Raw genomic sequence first — 18,778 nt, forward strand, 5'->3', positions numbered from 1 at the left:
TCTCTCTCTGCTCTCTGACCTTCCCTGACATCTCTCTCTGCTCTCTGACCCTCCCTGTCATCTCTCTGCTCTCTGACCCTCACTGTCATCTCTCTCTGACCCTCCCTGTCATCTCTCTCTGACCCTCCCTGTCATCTCTCTGCTCTCTGACCCTCCCTGTCATCTCTCTGCTCTCTGACCCTCCCTGTCATCTCTCTCTGCTCTCTGACCCTCCCTGTCATCTCTCTGCTCTCTGACCCTCCCTGTCATCTCTCTGCTCTCTGACCCTCACTGTCATCTCTCTCTGACCCTCCCTGTCATCTCTCTCTGACCCTCCCTATCATCTCTGTGCTCTCTGACCCTCCCTGTCATCTCTCTCTCCTCTCTGACCCTCCCTGTCATCTCTGTGCTCTCTGACCCTCACTGTCATCTCTGTGCTCTCTGACCCTCACTGTCATCTCTCTCTGCTCTCTGCTCTCTGACCCTCACTGTTATCTCTCTGACCCTCCCTGTCATCTCTGTGCTCTCTGACCCTCCCTGTCATCTCTGTGCTCTCTGACCCTCCCTGTCATCTCTGTGCTCTCTGACCCTCCCTGTCATCTCTGTGCTCTCTGACCCTCCCTGTCATCTCTGTGCTCTCTGACCCTCCCTGTCATCTCTCTCTGCTCTCTGACCCTCCCTGTCATCTCTCTCTGCTCTCTGACCCTCCCTGTCATCTCTCTCTGCTCTCTGACCCTCCCTGTCATCTCTCTCTGCTCTCTGACCCTCCCTGTAATCTCTCTCTGCTCTCTGACCCTCCCTGTCATCTCTCTGCTCTCTGACCCTCCCTGTCATCTCTCTCTGCTCTCTGACCCTCCATGTCGTCTCTCTGCTCTCTGACCCTCCCTGTCATCTCTCTGCTCTCTGACCCTCACTGTCATCTCTCTCTGCTCTCTGACCCTCACTGTCATCTCTCTCTGCTCTCTGACCCTCCCTGTCATCTCTCTCTGACCCTCCCTGTCATCTCTCTCTGCTCTCTGACCCTCCCTGTCATCTCTCTCTGACCCTCCCTGTCATCTCTCTCTGACCCTCCCTGTCATCTCTCTGCTCTCTGACCCTCCCTGTCATCTCTCTGCTCTCTGACCCTCACTGTCATCTCTCTGACCCTCCCTATCATCTCTGTGCTCTCTGACCCTCCCTGTCATCTCTCTCTCCTCTCTGACCCTCCCTGTTATCTCTCTGCTCTCTGACCCTCCCTGTCATCTCTCTCTGACCCTCCCTGTCATCTCTCTACTGTCTGACCCTCCCTGTCATCTCTCTGCTCTCTGACCCTCCCTGTCATCTCTCTGCTCTCTGACCCTCCCTGTCATCTCTCTCTGCTCTCTGACCCTCCCTGTCATCTCTCTCTGCTCTCTGACCCTCCCTGTCATCTCTCTCTGCCTCTCCTGACCCTCACTGTCATCTCTCTCTGCTCTCTGACCCTCCCTGTGATCTCTCTCTGCTCTCTGACCTTCCCTGACATCTCTCTCTGCTCTCTGACCCTCACTGTCATCTCTCTCTGCTCTCGGCTCTCTGACCCTCACTGTTATCTCTCTGACCCTCCCTGTCATCTCTGTGCTCTCTGACCCTCCCTGTCATCTCTGTGCTCTCTGACCCTCCCTGTCATCTCTGTGCTCTCTGACCCTCCCTGTCATCTCTGTGCTCTCTGACCCTCCCTGTCATCTCTGTGCTCTCTGACCCTCCCTGTCATCTCTGTGCTCTCTGACCCTCCCTGTCATCTCTCTCTGCTCTCTGACCCTCCCTGTCATCTCTCTCTGCTCTCTGACCCTCCCTGTCATCTCTCTCTGCTCTCTGACCCTCCCTGTCATCTCTCTGCTCTCTGACCCTCCCTGTCATCTCTCTCTGCTCTCTGACCCTCCCTGTCGTCTCTCTGCTCTCTGACCCTCCCTGTCATCTCTCTGCTCTCTGACCCTCACTGTCATCTCTCTCTGCTCTCTGACCCTCACTGTCATCTCTCTCTGCTCTCTGACTCTCTCTGACCCTCCCTGTCATCTCTCTCTGACCCTCCCTGTCATCTCTCTCTGACCCTCCCTGTCATCTCTCTCTGACCCTCCCTGTCATCTCTCTGCTCTCTGACCCTCCCTGTCATCTCTCTGCTCTCTGACCCTCACTGTCATCTCTCTGACCCTCCCTATCATCTCTGTGCTCTCTGACCCTCCCTGTCATCTCTCTCTCCTCTCTGACCCTCCCTGTTATCTCTCTGCTCTCTGACCCTCCCTGTCATCTCTCTCTGACCCTCCCTGTCATCTCTCTACTGTCTGACCCTCCCTGTCATCTCTCTGCTCTCTGACCCTCCCTGTCATCTCTCTGCTCTCTGACCCTCCCTGTCATCTCTCTCTGCTCTCTGACCCTCCCTGTCATCTCTCTCTGCTCTCTGACCCTCCCTGTCATCTCTCTCTGCTCTCTGACCCTCACTGTCATCTCTCTCTGCTCTCTGACCCTCCCTGTGATCTCTCTCTGCTCTCTGACCTTCCCTGACATCTCTCTCTGCTCTCTGACCCTCACTGTCATCTCTCTCTGCTCTCTGACCCTCCCTGTCATCTCTCTGCTCTCTGACCCTCCCTGTCATCTCTCTGCTCTCTGACCCTCCCTGTCATCTCTCTGCTCTCTGACCCTCACTGACATCTCTCTCTGCTCTCTGACCCTCACTGTCATCTCTCTCTGCTCTCTGACCCTCCCTGTCATCTCTCTGCTCTCTGACCCTCACTGTCATCTCTCTCTGACCCTCCCTGTCATCTCTCTCTGACCCTCCCTGTCATCTCTCTGCTCTCTGACCCTCCCTGTCATCTCTCTGCTCTCTGACCCTCACTGTCATCTCTCTGACCCTCCCTATCATCTCTGTGCTCTCTGACCCTCCCTGTCATCTCTCTCTCCTCTCTGACCCTCCCTGTCATCTCTCTGCTCTCTGACCCTCCCTGTCATCTCTCTCTGACCCTCCCTGTCATCTCTCTACTGTCTGACCCTCCCTGTCATCTCTCTGCTCTCTGACCCTCCCTGTCATCTCTCTGCTCTCTGACCCTCCCTGTCATATCTCTCTGCTCTCTGACCCTCCCTGTCATCTCTCTCTGCTCTCTGACCCTCCCTGTCATCTCTCTCTGCTCTCTGACCCTCACTGTCATCTCTCTCTGCTCTCTGACCCTCCCTGTCATCTCTCTCTGACCTTCCCTGTCATCTCTCTCTGCTCTCTGACCCTCACTGTCATCTCTCTCTGCTCTCTGACCCTCCCTGTCATCTCTCTGCTCTCTGACCCTCCCTGTCATCTCTCTCTGCTCTCTGACCCTCCCTGTCATCTCTCTGCTCTCTGACCCTCCCTGTCATCTCTCTCTGCTCTCTGACCCTCACTGTCATCTCTCTCTGCTCTCTGACCCTCCCTGTAATCTCTCTCTGCTCGCTGACCCTCCCTGTCATCTCTCTGCTCTCTGACCCTCACTGTCATCTCTCTCTGACCCTCCCTGTCATCTCTCTCTGACCCTCCCTGTCATCTCTCTCTGACCCTCCCTGTCATCTCTCTCTGACCCTCCCTGTCATCTCTCTCTGACCCTCCCTGTCATCTCTCTCTGCTCTCTGACCCTCCCTGTCATCTCTCTGCTCTCTGACCCTCCCTGTCATCTCTGTGCTCTCTGACCCTCCCTGTCATCTCTGTGCTCTCTGACCCTCCCTGTCATCTCTCTCTGCTCTCTGACCCTCCCTGTCATCTCTCTCTGCTCTCTGACCCTCCCTGTCATCTCTCTGCTCTCTGACCCTCCCTGTCATCTCTCTGCTCTCTGACCCTCCCTGTCATTTCTCTCTGCTCTCTGACCCTCCCTGTCATCTCTCTGCTCTCTGACCCTCACTGTCATCTCTCTCTGCTCTCTGACCCTCCCTGTCATCTCTCTCTGCTCTCTGACCCTCACTGTCATCTCTCTGCTCTCTGACCCTCCCTGTCATCTCTCTGCTCTCTGACCCTCCCTGTCATCTCTCTCTGCTCTCTGACCCTCCCTGTCATCTCTCTGCCTCTCTGACCCTCACTGTCATCTCTCTCTGCTCTCTGACCCTCCCTGTCATCTCTCTGCTCTCTGACCCTCACTGTCATCTCTCTCTGACCCTCCTGTCATCTCTCTCTGCTCTCTGACCCTCCCTGTCATCTCTCTGCTCTCTGACCCTCACTGTCATCTCTCTGACCCTCCCTGTCATCTCTGTGCTCTCTGACCCTCCCTGTCATCTCTCTCTCCTCTCTGACCCTCCCTGTCATCTCTCTGCTCTCTGATCCTCACTGTCATCTCTCTGACCCTCCCTGTCATCTCTCTCTGACCCTCCCTGTCATCTCTCTCTGACCCTCCCTGTCATCTCTCTCTGACCCTCCCTGTCATCTCTCTCTGCTCTCTGACCCTCCCTGTCATCTCTCTGCTCTCTGACCCTCCCTGTCATCTCTGTGCTCTCTGACCCTCCCTGTCATCTCTGTGCTCTCTGACCCTCCCTGTCATCTCTCTCTGCTCTCTGACCCTCCCTGTCATCTCTCTCTGCTCTCTGACCCTCCCTGTCATCTCTCTGCTCTCTGACCCTCCCTGTCATCTCTCTGCTCTCTGACCCTCCCTGTCATTTCTCTCTGCTCTCTGACCCTCCCTGTCATCTCTCTGCTCTCTGACCCTCACTGTCATCTCTCTCTGCTCTCTGACCCTCCCTGTCATCTCTCTCTGCTCTCTGACCCTCACTGTCATCTCTCTGCTCTCTGACCCTCCCTGTCATCTCTCTCTGCTCTCTGACCCTCCCTGTCATCTCTCTGCTCTCTGACCCTCACTGTCATCTCTCTCTGCTCTCTGGACCCTCCCTGTCATCTCTCTGCTCTTCTGACCCTCACTGTCATCTCTCTCTGACCCTCCCTGTCATCTCTCTCTGCTCTCTGACCCTCCCTGTCATCTCTCTGCTCTCTGACCCTCACTGTCATCTCTCTGACCCTCCCTGTCATCTCTGTGCTCTCTGACCCTCCCTGTCATCTCTCTCTCCTCTCTGACCCTCCCTGTCATCTCTCTGCTCTCTGATCCTCACTGTCATCTCTCTGACCCTCCCTGTCATCTCTGTGCTCTCTGACCCTCCCTGTCATCTCTCTCTCCTCTCTGACCCTCCCTGTCATCTCTCTGCTCTCTGACCCTCCCTGTCATCTCTCTCTGCTCTCTGACCCTCACTGTCATCTCTCTCTGCTCTCTGACCCTCACTGTCATCTCTCTCTGCTCTCTGACCCTCCCTGTGATCTCTCTCTGCTCTCTGACCTTCCCTGACATCTCTCTCTGCTCTCTGACCCTCACTGTCATCTCTCTCTGCTCTCGGCTCTCTGACCCTCACTGTTATCTCTCTGACCCTCCCTGTCATCTCTGTGCTCTCTGACCCTCCCTGTCATCTCTGTGCTCTCTGACCCTCCCTGTCATCTCTGTGCTCTCTGGACCCTCCCTGTCATCTCTGTGCTCTCTGACCCTCCCTGTCATCTCTGTGCTCTCTGACCCTCCCTGTCATCTCTGTGCTCTCTGACCCTCCCTGTCATCTCTCTCTGCTCTCTGACCCTCCCTGTCATCTCTCTCTGCTCTCTGACCCTCCCTGTCATCTCTCTCTGCTCTCTGACCCTCCCTGTCATCTCTCTGCTCTCTGACCCTCCCTGTCATCTCTCTCTGCTCTCTGACCCTCCCTGTCGTCTCTCTGCTCTCTGACCCTCCCTGTCATCTCTCTGCTCTCTGACCCTCACTGTCATCTCTCTCTGCTCTCTGACCCTCACTGTCATCTCTCTCTGCTCTCTGACTCTCTCTGACCCTCCCTGTCATCTCTCTCTGACCCTCCCTGTCATCTCTCTCTGACCCTCCCTGTCATCTCTCTCTGACCCATCTCTCTGCTCTCTGACCCTCCCTGTCATCTCTCTGCTCTCTGACCCTCACTGTCATCTCTCTGACCCTCCCTATCATCTCTGTGCTCTCTGACCCTCCCTGTCATCTCTCTCTCCTCTCTGACCCTCCCTGTTATCTCTCTGCTCTCTGACCCTCCCTGTCATCTCTCTCTGACCCTCCCTGTCATCTCTCTACTGTCTGACCCTCCCTGTCATCTCTCTGCTCTCTGACCCTCCCTGTCATCTCTCTGCTCTCTGACCCTCCCTGTCATCTCTCTCTGCTCTCTGACCCTCCCTGTCATCTCTCTCTGCTCTCTGACCCTCCCTGTCATCTCTCTCTGCTCTCTGACCCTCACTGTCATCTCTCTCTGCTCTCTGACCCTCCCTGTGATCTCTCTCTGCTCTCTGACCTTCCCTGACATCTCTCTCTGCTCTCTGACCCTCACTGTCATCTCTCTCTGCTCTCTGACCCTCCCTGTCATCTCTCTGCTCTCTGACCCTCCCTGTCATCTCTCTGCTCTCTGACCCTCCCTGTCATCTCTCTGCTCTCTGACCCTCACTGACATCTCTCTCTGCTCTCTGACCCTCACTGTCATCTCTCTCTGCTCTCTGACCCTCCCTGTCATCTCTCTGCTCTCTGACCCTCACTGTCATCTCTCTCTGACCCTCCCTGTCATCTCTCTCTGACCCTCCCTGTCATCTCTCTGCTCTCTGACCCTCCCTGTCATCTCTCTGCTCTCTGACCCTCACTGTCATCTCTCTGACCCTCCCTATCATCTCTGTGCTCTCTGACCCTCCCTGTCATCTCTCTCTCCTCTCTGACCCTCCCTGTCATCTCTCTGCTCTCTGACCCTCCCTGTCATCTCTCTCTGACCCTCCCTGTCATCTCTCTACTGTCTGACCCTCCCTGTCATCTCTCTGCTCTCTGACCCTCCCTGTCATCTCTCTGCTCTCTGACCCTCCCTGTCATATCTCTCTGCTCTCTGACCCTCCCTTCATCTCTCTCTGCTCTCTGACCCTCCCTGTCATCTCTTCTCTGCTCTCTGGACCCTCACTGTCATCTCTCTCTGCTCTCTGACCCTCCCTGTCATCTCTCTCTGACCTTCCCTGTCATCTCTTCTCTGCTCTCTGACCCTCACTGTCATCTCTCTCTGCTCTCTGACCCTCCCTGTCATCTCTCTGCTCTCTGACCCTCCCTGTCATCTCTCTCTGCTCTCTGACCCCTCCCTGTCATCTCTCTGCTCTCTGACCCTCCCTGTCATCTCTCTCTGCTCTCTGACCCTCACTGTCATCTCTCTCTGCTCTCTGACCCTCCCTGTAATCTCTCTCTGCTCGCTGACCCTCCCTGTCATCTCTCTGCTCTCTGACCCTCACTGTCATCTCTCTCTGACCCTCCCTGTCATCTCTCTCTGACCCCTCCCTGTCATCTCTCTCTGACCCTCCCTGTCATCTCTCTCCTGACCCTCCCTGTCATCTCTCTCTGACCCTCCCTGTCATCTCTCTCTGCTCTCTGACCCTCCCTGTCATCTCTCTGCTCTCTGACCCTCCCTGTCATCTCTGTGCTCTCTGACCCTCCCTGTCATCTCTGTGCTCTCTGACCCTCCCTGTCATCTCTCTCTGCTCTCTGACCCTCCCTGTCATCTCTCTCTGCTCTCTGACCCTCCCTGTCATCTCTCTGCTCTCTGACCCTCCCTGTCATCTCTCTGCTCTCTGACCCTCCCTGTCATTTCTCTCTGCTCTCTGACCCTCCCTGTCATCTCTCTGCTCTCTGACCCTCACTGTCATCTCTCTCTGCTCTCTGACCCTCCCTGTCATCTCTCTCTGCTCTCTGACCCTCACTGTCATCTCTCTGCTCTCTGACCCTCCCTGTCATCTCTCTCTGCTCTCTGACCCTCCCTGTCATCTCTCTGCTCTCTGACCCTCACTGTCATCTCTCTCTGCTCTCTGACCCTCCCTGTCATCTCTCTGCTCTCTGACCCTCACTGTCATCTCTCTCTGACCCTCCCTGTCATCTCTCTCTGCTCTCTGACCCTCCCTGTCATCTCTCTGCTCTCTGACCCTCACTGTCATCTCTCTGACCCTCCCTGTCATCTCTGTGCTCTCTGACCCTCCCTGTCATCTCTCTCTCCTCTCTGACCCTCCCTGTCATCTCTCTGCTCTCTGATCCTCACTGTCATCTCTCTGACCCTCCCTGTCATCTCTCTCTGACCCTCCCCTGTCATCTCTCTCTGACCCTCCCCTGTCATCTCTCTCTGACCCTCCCTGTCATCTCTCTCTGCTCTCTGACCCTCCCTGTCATCTCTCTGCTCTCTGACCCTCCCTGTCATCTCTGTGCTCTCTGACCCTCCCTGTCATCTCTGTGCTCTCTGACCCTCCCTGTCATCTCTCTCTGCTCTCTGACCCTCCCTGTCATCTCTCTCTGCTCTCTGACCCTCCCTGTCATCTCTCTGCTCTCTGACCCTCCCTGTCATCTCTCTGCTCTCTGACCCTCCCTGTCATTTCTCTCTGCTCTCTGACCCTCCCTGTCATCTCTCTGCTCTCTGACCCTCACTGTCATCTCTCTCTGCTCTCTGACCCTCCCTGTCATCTCTCTCTGCTCTCTGACCCTCACTGTCATCTCTCTGCTCTCTGACCCTCCCTGTCATCTCTCTCTGCTCTCTGACCCTCCCTGTCATCTCTCTGCTCTCTGACCCTCACTGTCATCTCTCTCTGCTCTCTGACCCTCCCTGTCATCTCTCTGCTCTCTGACCCTCACTGTCATCTCTCTCTGACCCTCCCTGTCATCTCTCTCTGCTCTCTGACCCTCCCTGTCATCTCTCTGCTCTCTGACCCTCACTGTCATCTCTCTGACCCTCCCTGTCATCTCTGTGCTCTCTGACCCTCCCTGTCATCTCTCTCTCCTCTCTGACCCTCCCTGTCATCTCTCTGCTCTCTGATCCTCACTGTCATCTCTCTGACCCTCCCTGTCATCTCTGTGCTCTCTGACCCTCCCTGTCATCTCTCTCTCCTCTCTGACCCTCCCTGTCATCTCTCTGCTCTCTGACCCTCACTGTCATCTCTCTCTGACCCTCCCTGTCATCTCTCTCTGACCCTCCCTGTCATCTCTCTGCTCTCTGACCCTCCCTGTCATCACTCTGCTCTCTGACCCTCACTGTCATCTCTCTGACCCTCCCTATCATCTCTGTGCTCTCTGACCCTCCCTGTCATCTCTCTCTCCTCTCTGACCCTCCCTGTCATCTCTCTGCTCTCTGACCCTCCCTGCCATCTCTCTGACCCTCCCTGTCATCTCTGTGCTCTCTGACCCTCCCTGTCATCTCTCTCTGCTCTTTGACCCTCACTGTCATCTCTCTCTGACCCTCCCTGTCATCTCTGTGCTCTGTCAGTGGCCAGGTCTATGAGCTTATGAGACTGTTGGTTAAGATCAACATAATGACATCTAGGGGCTACCGTACAATTTCTCTTTTGCTTTAGATATGATGTGTGTGGGGGAGTTTATCCCTGAGCTCAGATTCTTTTTACTTTCTCCCTTCTGAGCTGCTCTCACTCCCATGGTTAAGCAGGGGGTGGAGCTTGGGCCCTCTCATTCTCATGGTTAAGCAGGGGGTGGAGCTTGGGCCCTCTCATTCCTATGGGGCGGAGCTTGAGCACAAATTTCCAGCTGGACTTAGAGACAGTCAGACCCGCCTGCATGGCCAATTAGCAGTTGCTTCATATACATGCTGCAGACTACATGGATTACTGGGCAGCCAGGCAGCATGCATTTAAATGAATCACTTAGCAGCATATCATTGTTTAACAGAAGGAAGGGCTAAAGTTGTAATGTAGCTGGATCTAAATTAGCATGAATTACTCCTATTAGTAATGTTAGTCTGGTGGGGGAGGGGAGATGGGCTGCACCTGGATCCACGCTGAGAATTGAGCTGTGCCACTGAGCATGCTCTGGCTTTTTGTACCACTAATTGGTTCAGTCCAATAAACCCCATGGAGGTGTAACAACAAGGGCAAAAGATGGCGTTTGCCAGCCTAGAGCTCGCCCTGCACCGAGTGCCCCCCGCCCGGTGTGGAGATGAGGAGGTCTACGGGGAAGGCTTGTCTGAGGGGGTAAGGAGCAGCCCTTGCTCACAAGAGCTCACACTCTGAAAGGGATGTCTGGCTCTTGTACTACACTTCCCAGCATCCTCTCAGAGGCTCTAGCTGTGCTGGCTGAAGGGCATGCTGGGAGTTCTAGTTTAGCAGCTATTCCCCCAATCAGCCAATGCTCTGTGCAGAGGACCATCACTGTAATGTACTAACAAATAACTGTCCTACTGAGTGCAGCAAAGGCCGTCAGTTGACATGCTATAGTAGTATTTATGTATCGTTATGTATAGTAGTATTTATGTATCGTTATGTATATGTATAGTAGTATTTATGTATCGTTATGTATATGTATAGTAGTATTTATGTATAGTTATGTTTATGTATAGTAGTATTTATGTATAGTTATATATAGTATATTATATATTAGTATATGTATAGTAGTATATATGTATAGTTATGTATAATAGTATATAGGTATAGTAGAGTATATAGGTATAGTGGTATACTATAGTACATTGGTATAGTAGTGTGTATAGGTATAGTAGTGTATATAGATATAGTAGTGTTTATATGTATAGTGGTTGTCATGAACACGGTACTTCCAACCAGACGTGACTTTAGGTGGGACTATCAGGGGTCCCTCAGTCTCTCACCCACCTTGTACACAGGTTAGACTAACACAAAAGCCCCCCAAACACCAACCAACACCCACAAAACTCATTGGCTGCCACCATCTATCATTCACAGGCGATAGAAACCTAATGGGACTATTCCCCTGTTCTCTCTAACAGATAATAACTCACAATACACCAATGCATTAAACACTCACTATAGTCAGTTAGTTCCTACTGATTCAACCAGTACTTCAGCATGCAGAGGGTTAAGGCTCACAGTTAACTCTTTCAGGCTAGGCTCGTTTAGAGCACCAAAGACAATCTTATTAAATTCTCTTTAATATTATAAAAGGTATAACAGTGCAATATACAAAAAGATGTTACAAAAAGAGACAGACATTCAATAATACAATTACAAACAGTTGTAAAATAAAAGGGAAAACATGGAAAACCTAAACTTAACTCCAAAGATAAGTCCTGGAGGCATGGGGAAACAAACGGGATAACTTCCAATCGCAATTGGTCCTCCAAAGTAAATCCAAAGTTTAGTCAGAAGAGCTGACTATTTATTAGTGATTTCAGGGCATCAGGTAACTGCACACTCCCCCTCCCTCAGGAATGTAAGGGGTGTGGCCTAGCAGGACACAGATTGAGTGAGTATGAGCTCCTGTGAGTAGGAACTGGACCAAGAATATAATGACCATAACTCCTTATAGGAACATAGGAGAGAGATGATTTTATATTCATTGGTTATTAATTCTCTCAGGGATTCCATAGATACTAAACATCAATACTGTGTGACCTGCCCCTGCCCAGATATTCACATCTAATACACAGAGTAACAAACCCAGTCATGTTTGGACTCATCTGAAAGATGAAATTGCCTTGAACCCATCAGCAGTTGTTTATACTGTTGGTACAACAGGTCTGGGTTCTGTGAGGATAAATATATTTGAGTATACCTTATATGTGACCTTCACTTCACCTGTGAGTTCTCCCTCCTTGGGCTTCCCCTCCCCATGGAATGGCTCTTATCAGCCAGGACTTACAGGAGGGCATTACAGCTCTGACCCCTCTGACCATAGTGAGAAGAGGCCTGTTATGTGTCTGATTTAGATACTGGTAGAAATATTTCTCATGATACCTTGGCCTGTGTTATTAACTATTACAGGCCTGTATCATGACAGCGGTATATAGGTATAGTGTGGTATATAGGTATAGTAGAGTATATAGGTATAGTAGAGTATATAGATGTATAGTGGTATATAGGTATAGTGGTATATAGGTATAGTGGTATATAGGTATAGTGTGGTATATAGGTATAGTGGTATATAGGTATAGTGTGGTATATAGGTATAGTGTGGTATATAGGTATAGTGTGGTATATAGGTATAGTGTGGTATATAGGTATAGTTGAGTATATAGGTATAGTTGAGTATATAGGTATAGTTGGGTATATAGGTATAGTAGGGTATATAGGTATAGTGGTATATAGGTATAGTGGTATATAGGTATAGTGTGGTATATAGGTATAGTTGAGTATATAGGTATAGTTGAGTATATAGGTATAGTTGAGTATATAGGTATAGTTGAGTATATAGGTATAGTAGGGTATATAGGTATAGTAGGGTATATAGGTATAGTAGGGTATATAGGTATAGTGGTATATAGGTATAGTGTGGTATATAGGTATAGTGTGGTATATAGGTATAGTGTGGTATATAGGTATAGTGTGGTATATAGGTATAGTTGAGTATATAGGTATAGTGGTATATAGGTATAGTGGTATATAGGTATAGTGTGGTATATAGGTATAGTGTGGTATATAGGTATAGTGTGGTATATAGGTATAGTGTGGTATATAGGTATAGTGTGGTATATAGGTATAGTGTGGTATATAGGTATAGTGTGGTATATAGGTATAGTGTGGTATATAGGTATAGTTGAGTATATAGGTATAGTTGAGTATATAGGTATAGTTGAGTATATAGGTATAGTTGAGTATATAGGTATAGTAGGGTATATAGGTATAGTGGTATATAGGTATAGTGTGGTATATAGGTATAGTGTGGTATATAGGTATAGTTGAGTATATAGGTATAGTTGAGTATATAGGTATAGTTGAGTATATAGGTATAGTTGAGTATATAGGTATAGTTGAGTATATAGGTATAGTTGAGTATATAGGTATAGTAGGGTATATAGGTATAGTGGTGTATAGGTATAGTGGTATATAGGTATAATGATATATAGATATAGTAGTGTATATAGGTATAGTGGTATATAGGTATAGTAGTGTATATAAGTGTAGTGGTATATAGGTATAATGATATAGTGGTAAATAGGTATAGTAGTGTATATAAGTGTAGTGGTATATAGATGTAATGATATATAGATATAGTGGTAAATAGGTATAGTGGTGTATATTAGTGATGTGCGGGTTGGGCCGATACCCGCAGGTCGGTTGGGTTTGGGCCGACCACGCACCCCCATTTGCGTCCCCCCTTCTGTAGCGCAGGAGATGCTAAACTACAAAAAGAAATAGACAAAGGGCAAGTAAAGCCAAATATGGAACAGATCTGCTCATGTTGCTTTGTTAATGCCTACATGCACTTAACCCCTGCAGTGCCATTGTATCCTTTAATGCAGGCAATATATGGGGGGTACTCATGTACCTACATATGTGCCTCTCACTCAGTGCAGAGCTTGTGCTGCCTATCTCAGTGGTCTGTGACACCCCCTCCTTTTTTTTACCAACACAAAATTCCTTCTCCCCACCCCCCTGACTAGCAGGAACCTTATCACCCTTTTATTGGGCATGAGTGCTTGTTACATCATATTCCCCCACTAGCACATTATGTTACTAGATTGTAAGCTCCTTGGTGCACAGTTTCCATTTATACTGCTGGGACAGGGATTCCCTTTATATCACTGAACTGTTACTGCTAGATTGTAAGTCACTTGGGGACTGTTACTATAGGCACCATCTCTCCCTACTATACCTGCTATCCCACAGTCACACTCCCTTCCCAGAGACTATTATCCCACTGTTACTATAGGCACCATCTCTCCCTACTATACCTGCTATCCCACAGTCACACTCCCTTCCCAGAGACTATTACCCACTGTTACTATAGACACCATCTCTCCCTACTATACCTGCTATCCCACAGTCACACTCCCTTCCCAGAGACTATTATCCACTGTTACTATAGACACCATCTCTCCCTACTATACCTGCTATCCCACAGTCACACTCCCTTCCCAGAGACTATTATCCACTGTTACTATAGACACCATCTCTCCCTACTATACCTGCTATCCCACAGTCACACTCCCTTCCCAGAGACTATTATCCACTGTTACTATAGACACCATCTCTCCCTACTATACCTGCTATCCCACAGTCACACTCCCTTCCCAGAGACTATTATCCCACTGTTACTATAGACACCATCTCTCCCTACTATACCTGCTATCCCACAGTCACACTCCCTTCCCAGAGACTATTATCCACTGTTACTATAGGCTCCATCTCTCCCTACTATACCTGCTATCCCACAGTCACACTCCCTTCCCAGAGACTATTATCCACTGTTACTATAGGCACCATCTCTCCCTACTATACCTGCTATCCCACAGTCACACTCCCTTCCCAGAGACTATTATCCACTGTTACTATAGACACCATCTCTCCCTACTATACCTGCTATCCCACAGTCACACTCCCTTCCCAGAGACTATTATCCCACGGTTACTATAGGTGCCTTTTGGTCTCACTCAGTTTTTAGTAAATACTTCCCTGTAGTAATAGTTTGCAGTTTAGGTATAGTTTGCCTTTAAATACATTCTCCCCTCCCCCATATGATTCGCCTGTCTATTAACCTGTTCCTGTCCTGCAGCTGGTATGTTGCTATTAAGTGCTCTTGTTTCTCCCCAGTGAGTGGAAGCTGCTGCCCCTCTATAGACCGAGGCTTCTCCCCAGTGCTGCACAGCTGGTTCCCCCCAATGAGACGAGTACAGGATCAGTTTGTTATGTCTGCCCGCTGGTTATTTTGTTGCAGCCTGAGTCAGTCTGTCTCCCCTCCCTCCCATGCTTTTCCGCTGCTCACTCTCCGTGTCCTGTCTCTTCTCTCTCTCAAGTTGGGGGTGAGGTCCCTCTTAAGAGGCACTTTTTTTCCTCTTCATATATGTTGTAGATTGCTAGCTCTTGTGTTTGAATGTAATGAGACAGTGTGAGTGAATGGGAAGTGATTGGACAAACCCTAGTGAGTGACTTGGTGCCATCAGTTAATATGGAGTCATGTGTGTAGTGACTGTCATGTTTCACCCCACTCTTTCCCATGTTGTCACTGCAGGAGATCCCGGCCATGTCTCTGACCCCTCCTAACAGCAGTGATGCCTGTCTCAGCATCGTACACAGTCTCATGTGCCACCGGCAGGGGGGGGAGAACGAGGGCTTTGCCAAGAGAGCCATTGAGAGTCTCGTCAAGAAACTGAAGGAGAAGAAAGACGAGCTGGACTCCCTCATCACTGCCATTACTACTAATGGAGTGCACCCCAGCAAGTGCGTTACCATCCAGCGAACCTTGGACGGGAGGCTTCAGGTATGTGTGTGTCTGTCTGACTGTGTGTGTCTGTCTGTGTGTGTGTCTGTCTGTCTGTGCCAGGCACCAGGCCAAGGGTTTTGTCACATTACAGGTATTAAAGGAATGTGCTTGTGTTTGACACCCACCCCACCCACCTTCCTCTGTTCCCTTTACTGTCTGACCCTCTATCCCTTTATTTCTTTGCTACACTTCTACATGTCTTTGCTGATTCATTCTCTGCTCCCACCCTTCATTTATTCCACCCCACCCACACCCCCAAATCTACACAACAAGCACTCATGTACCCCAACATCATGGTCACACAGTCCACCAGGGAGAGGCACCCGCCCTGGGTACCCCTGGAACTACAGACTGTTACCCCAATGTTTCTATATATCTGTAACCTTGTTATGAGCTAAGGGGGCCCAGTCTGAAGGTCAGTTAGGGGGAGATTTGGGGTGAGTGCTTATTTGTACCCTGGGTACCCCTGGAACTATAGCAGGGTGACACCCCAATGTTTCTATATATCTGTAACCTTGTTATGAGCTAAGGGGGCCCAGCCTGAAGGCCGGTTAGGGGGAGATTTGGGGTGAGTGATTATTTGTACCCTGGGTACCCCTGGAACTATAGCAGGGTGACACCCCAATGTATCTATATATCTGTAACCTTGTTATGAGCTAAGGGGGGCCCAGCCTGAAGGTCAGTTAGGGGAAGATTTGGGGTGACTAGTTATTTGTGCCCTGGGTACCCCTGGAACTATAGCAGGGTGACACCCCAATGTTTCTATATATCTGTAACCTTGTTATGAGCTAAGGGGGCCCAGTCTGAAGGTCAGTTAGGGGGAGATTTGGGGTGAGTGTTTATTTGTGCCCTGGGTACCCCTGGTACTATAGCAGGGTGACACCCCAATGTTTCTATATATCTGTAACCTTGTTATGAGCTAAGGGGGCCCAGTCTGAAGGCCAGTTAGGGGGAGATTTGGGGTGAGTGCTTATTTTTACCCTGGGTACCCCTGGAACTATAGCAGGGTGACTGTTACCCCAATGTTAGGTGCACTCTAGCAGCACAGACCCTGCCGCATTAGAGCACTGCTTTATAATGTTATGAGACAAAGCTGCGTATTTAACAGGCAGGATAGGAACTCCCTATACTAACCCCTGTGTATGTGTGTGTGTATATGTGTATATATGTATATATATATATATATATATATATATATATATATATATATATATATATATATATATATATATTAGCTTTATTCCCTGCAACTGGAACATCTGACTTGCAATATCCTGCTGTTATTAAACTATAACTCCCAGGCACTTTAACAAGAGCTGCAGGTTGGGCCGTCTCCCTGTTATTATCAGAGCTCTCACCCTGAGCTTCTCTCTCCTGAGCAATTAGTAGCCGGCCCGCTGCCTGTACTGATGAGTCAGTGTCTGGCAAGTACTGGGGCGGGGGGGGGTGTTGTTTTGTCTGCTCCGAAGCCTCCAGGGGAAGGAGTGTGAGAGGGGACGAGATGCTTAATATAAACAAGAGGGAGGAGGTGCAGCTCATACATCTCTCTGTGAGTCTCTCCCACCAACACTGCCTGTATTCTTACATAACTGCAGAACTGGGGGGAGCAGCAGGGGGTGTGGATTCTCAATTTATACAACTACATCTCCCAGCATCCTCTTACACTTGGGGGCAAATTTACTAAAGGGCGAACATTCGAATACGCGTATTAATCAAAATGCGACGTTTTGTCTCGGCAGATGAACTTCGTCAGCGGGAACATTTCTAAGCGAATTTTGGCTTGTGTTACATTCTTCCAAACAAAACTTACGTCAAGTTTAATTGGATGGGCACATATAGGTCACATATATATATATATATATATATATATATATATATATATATATATATATATATATATATATATATATATATATATATATATATATATATATACGTCTTTATTAGAGATCTTGGTGTAAATGCAGGAAGTGGCCACTTATTATTACACATGTCCAAGGAAGCTGAATAAAGACAAAAGAAATACTCTAATGTCCTAGACATGAGCCCACCCTAAAACAAATGTGACATGCCCCTCAAATGGTTAAAAAAACAATACTTTTTTACATAAATTTAACAGTTACAACCTGTAAACATAATCCCACATTAAAATATGAAAAAACGCCAGTGTTTTGTCTTTTTTATGACTTTTTTGGCATACAGGATATGATGTCATCATTTTGAGGATATCAATTTGCCAGGTATAGGCTGGCGGAACAGACTCTGGACAAAAAGGGTAACTTATTGGAAAGTTCGCACTTTGATAGATGATCATTCGTCTTCACAAATTTCGCCTGGTGAAACAGCGTGAAACTTCTCTAGTGCTGAGATTTTTCGCTAGCGAATTCTCCTCTTCGCCTTTTAGTAAATTGGAGATGTCCCTGCAAATTATCATTTGGGCGCATTTTCGCTAGAAAAGCCCACTTCGCTCTTTAGTAAATATGCCCCATGGGCTGTACAGTAGAGTCCTGCGTGGAACCAATTTGTTAAACCCAACCTGCCTGCTTGGACCCACAACCCAAACCACAAGTACCTTATCTGCAACCTGACCTGCTGACCATCAAGAAACAGGAAGTGGTGTCATTGTAAACCCGGAAGTGACATCATTCGAATTAGGCGTGATCAGAAAAAAAGGGGTAAAACTCGCTATTGAGAAGATCCACGACCGGGAGAACTGCGGACCCACATCTATACCCACTCCCGAAACTTATACCTGTAACCCACAGGGTACTGCAGGTTTTTGTGGGTACCCGACCCCCTGCAGGACTCTACTGTACAGTGCTATAATTTTCAGCAAGGGTCCCAGGACTTGGCCTCAGTTTGGCTCCTATTAATCCTTTTTACCTAGATGTTTGTCCCTCCTGGCGGTTTCCCAGCATTCCCTGTCAGCCATGTAATGGACTCCACTAGGGCAGGGTATGATGGGAAATATATTGATAAAATGTAAAGAATAATGATACTGCCGTTACACAAAGGTTTTTTTGAATGATTACAATTTTGGGGTTTTTTTTTTTTTTTGAATGATTACAATTTTGTTTTTTTTCCCCATTACTATTATGATCCCCATAATGTTCCTTTAGGCAAGTCTTTCTGTGACCTCACTGTTGCCTTTGCTCGCAGGTAGCCGGCCGTAAAGGTTTCCCACATGTGATCTACGCTCGTTTGTGGCGCTGGCCGGACCTGCACAAGAATGAGCTGAAACACGTTAAGTTCTGCCAGTTCGCCTTCGACCTGAAGTACGACAGCGTGTGCGTGAACCCCTATCACTACGAGCGGGTGGTTTCTCCCGGCATTGGTGAGTGATGGGCTGATCTGCCGGGAGAAGGGGTGTCCAGACTGTGGCCCCAACACTTTATCTGCAGCAACTGTATATCGATCAGTGCAGCTCAGTGCATAAATATATTCATGAAAAATGGGTCGCTACTTATAATCAATACTAAACTCAAACGTTTACTTTTTTATCTCTAAACTTAAGTAGCGATGAACCACCTAAACTTAAAGCGCTCACCCTAGAAATTCTCTCACCTGGGTGTATATACCCCACGCTCCTGGGTTTGCAAACTCCTTAA

The 18,778-nt window shown here is 49.1% G+C and overlaps 1 protein-coding gene across 3 annotated transcripts in view; it reads left to right on the forward strand.

The window, feature by feature from the left end:
- smad4.2.L (SMAD family member 4, gene 2 L homeolog) overlaps positions 1 to 18,778 on the forward strand; it is a 34,418-nt gene that overhangs the window by 5,023 nt on the left and 10,617 nt on the right. The window contains 3 exon segments of one of the 3 annotated variants that reach the window (NM_001090989.1): positions 9,619 to 9,967; positions 14,919 to 15,167; positions 18,330 to 18,504. In NM_001090989.1, coding sequence (NP_001084458.1) covers positions 9,875 to 9,967; positions 14,919 to 15,167; positions 18,330 to 18,504 — 517 coding nt within the window. In that variant the 5' untranslated portion in view covers positions 9,619 to 9,874. 3 annotated transcript variants of the gene reach the window in all.

The sequence above is a fragment of the Xenopus laevis genome, chromosome 8L, assembly GCF_017654675.1.
Source record: "Xenopus laevis strain J_2021 chromosome 8L, Xenopus_laevis_v10.1, whole genome shotgun sequence".
Lineage (NCBI taxonomy): Eukaryota > Metazoa > Chordata > Amphibia > Anura > Pipidae > Xenopus > Xenopus laevis.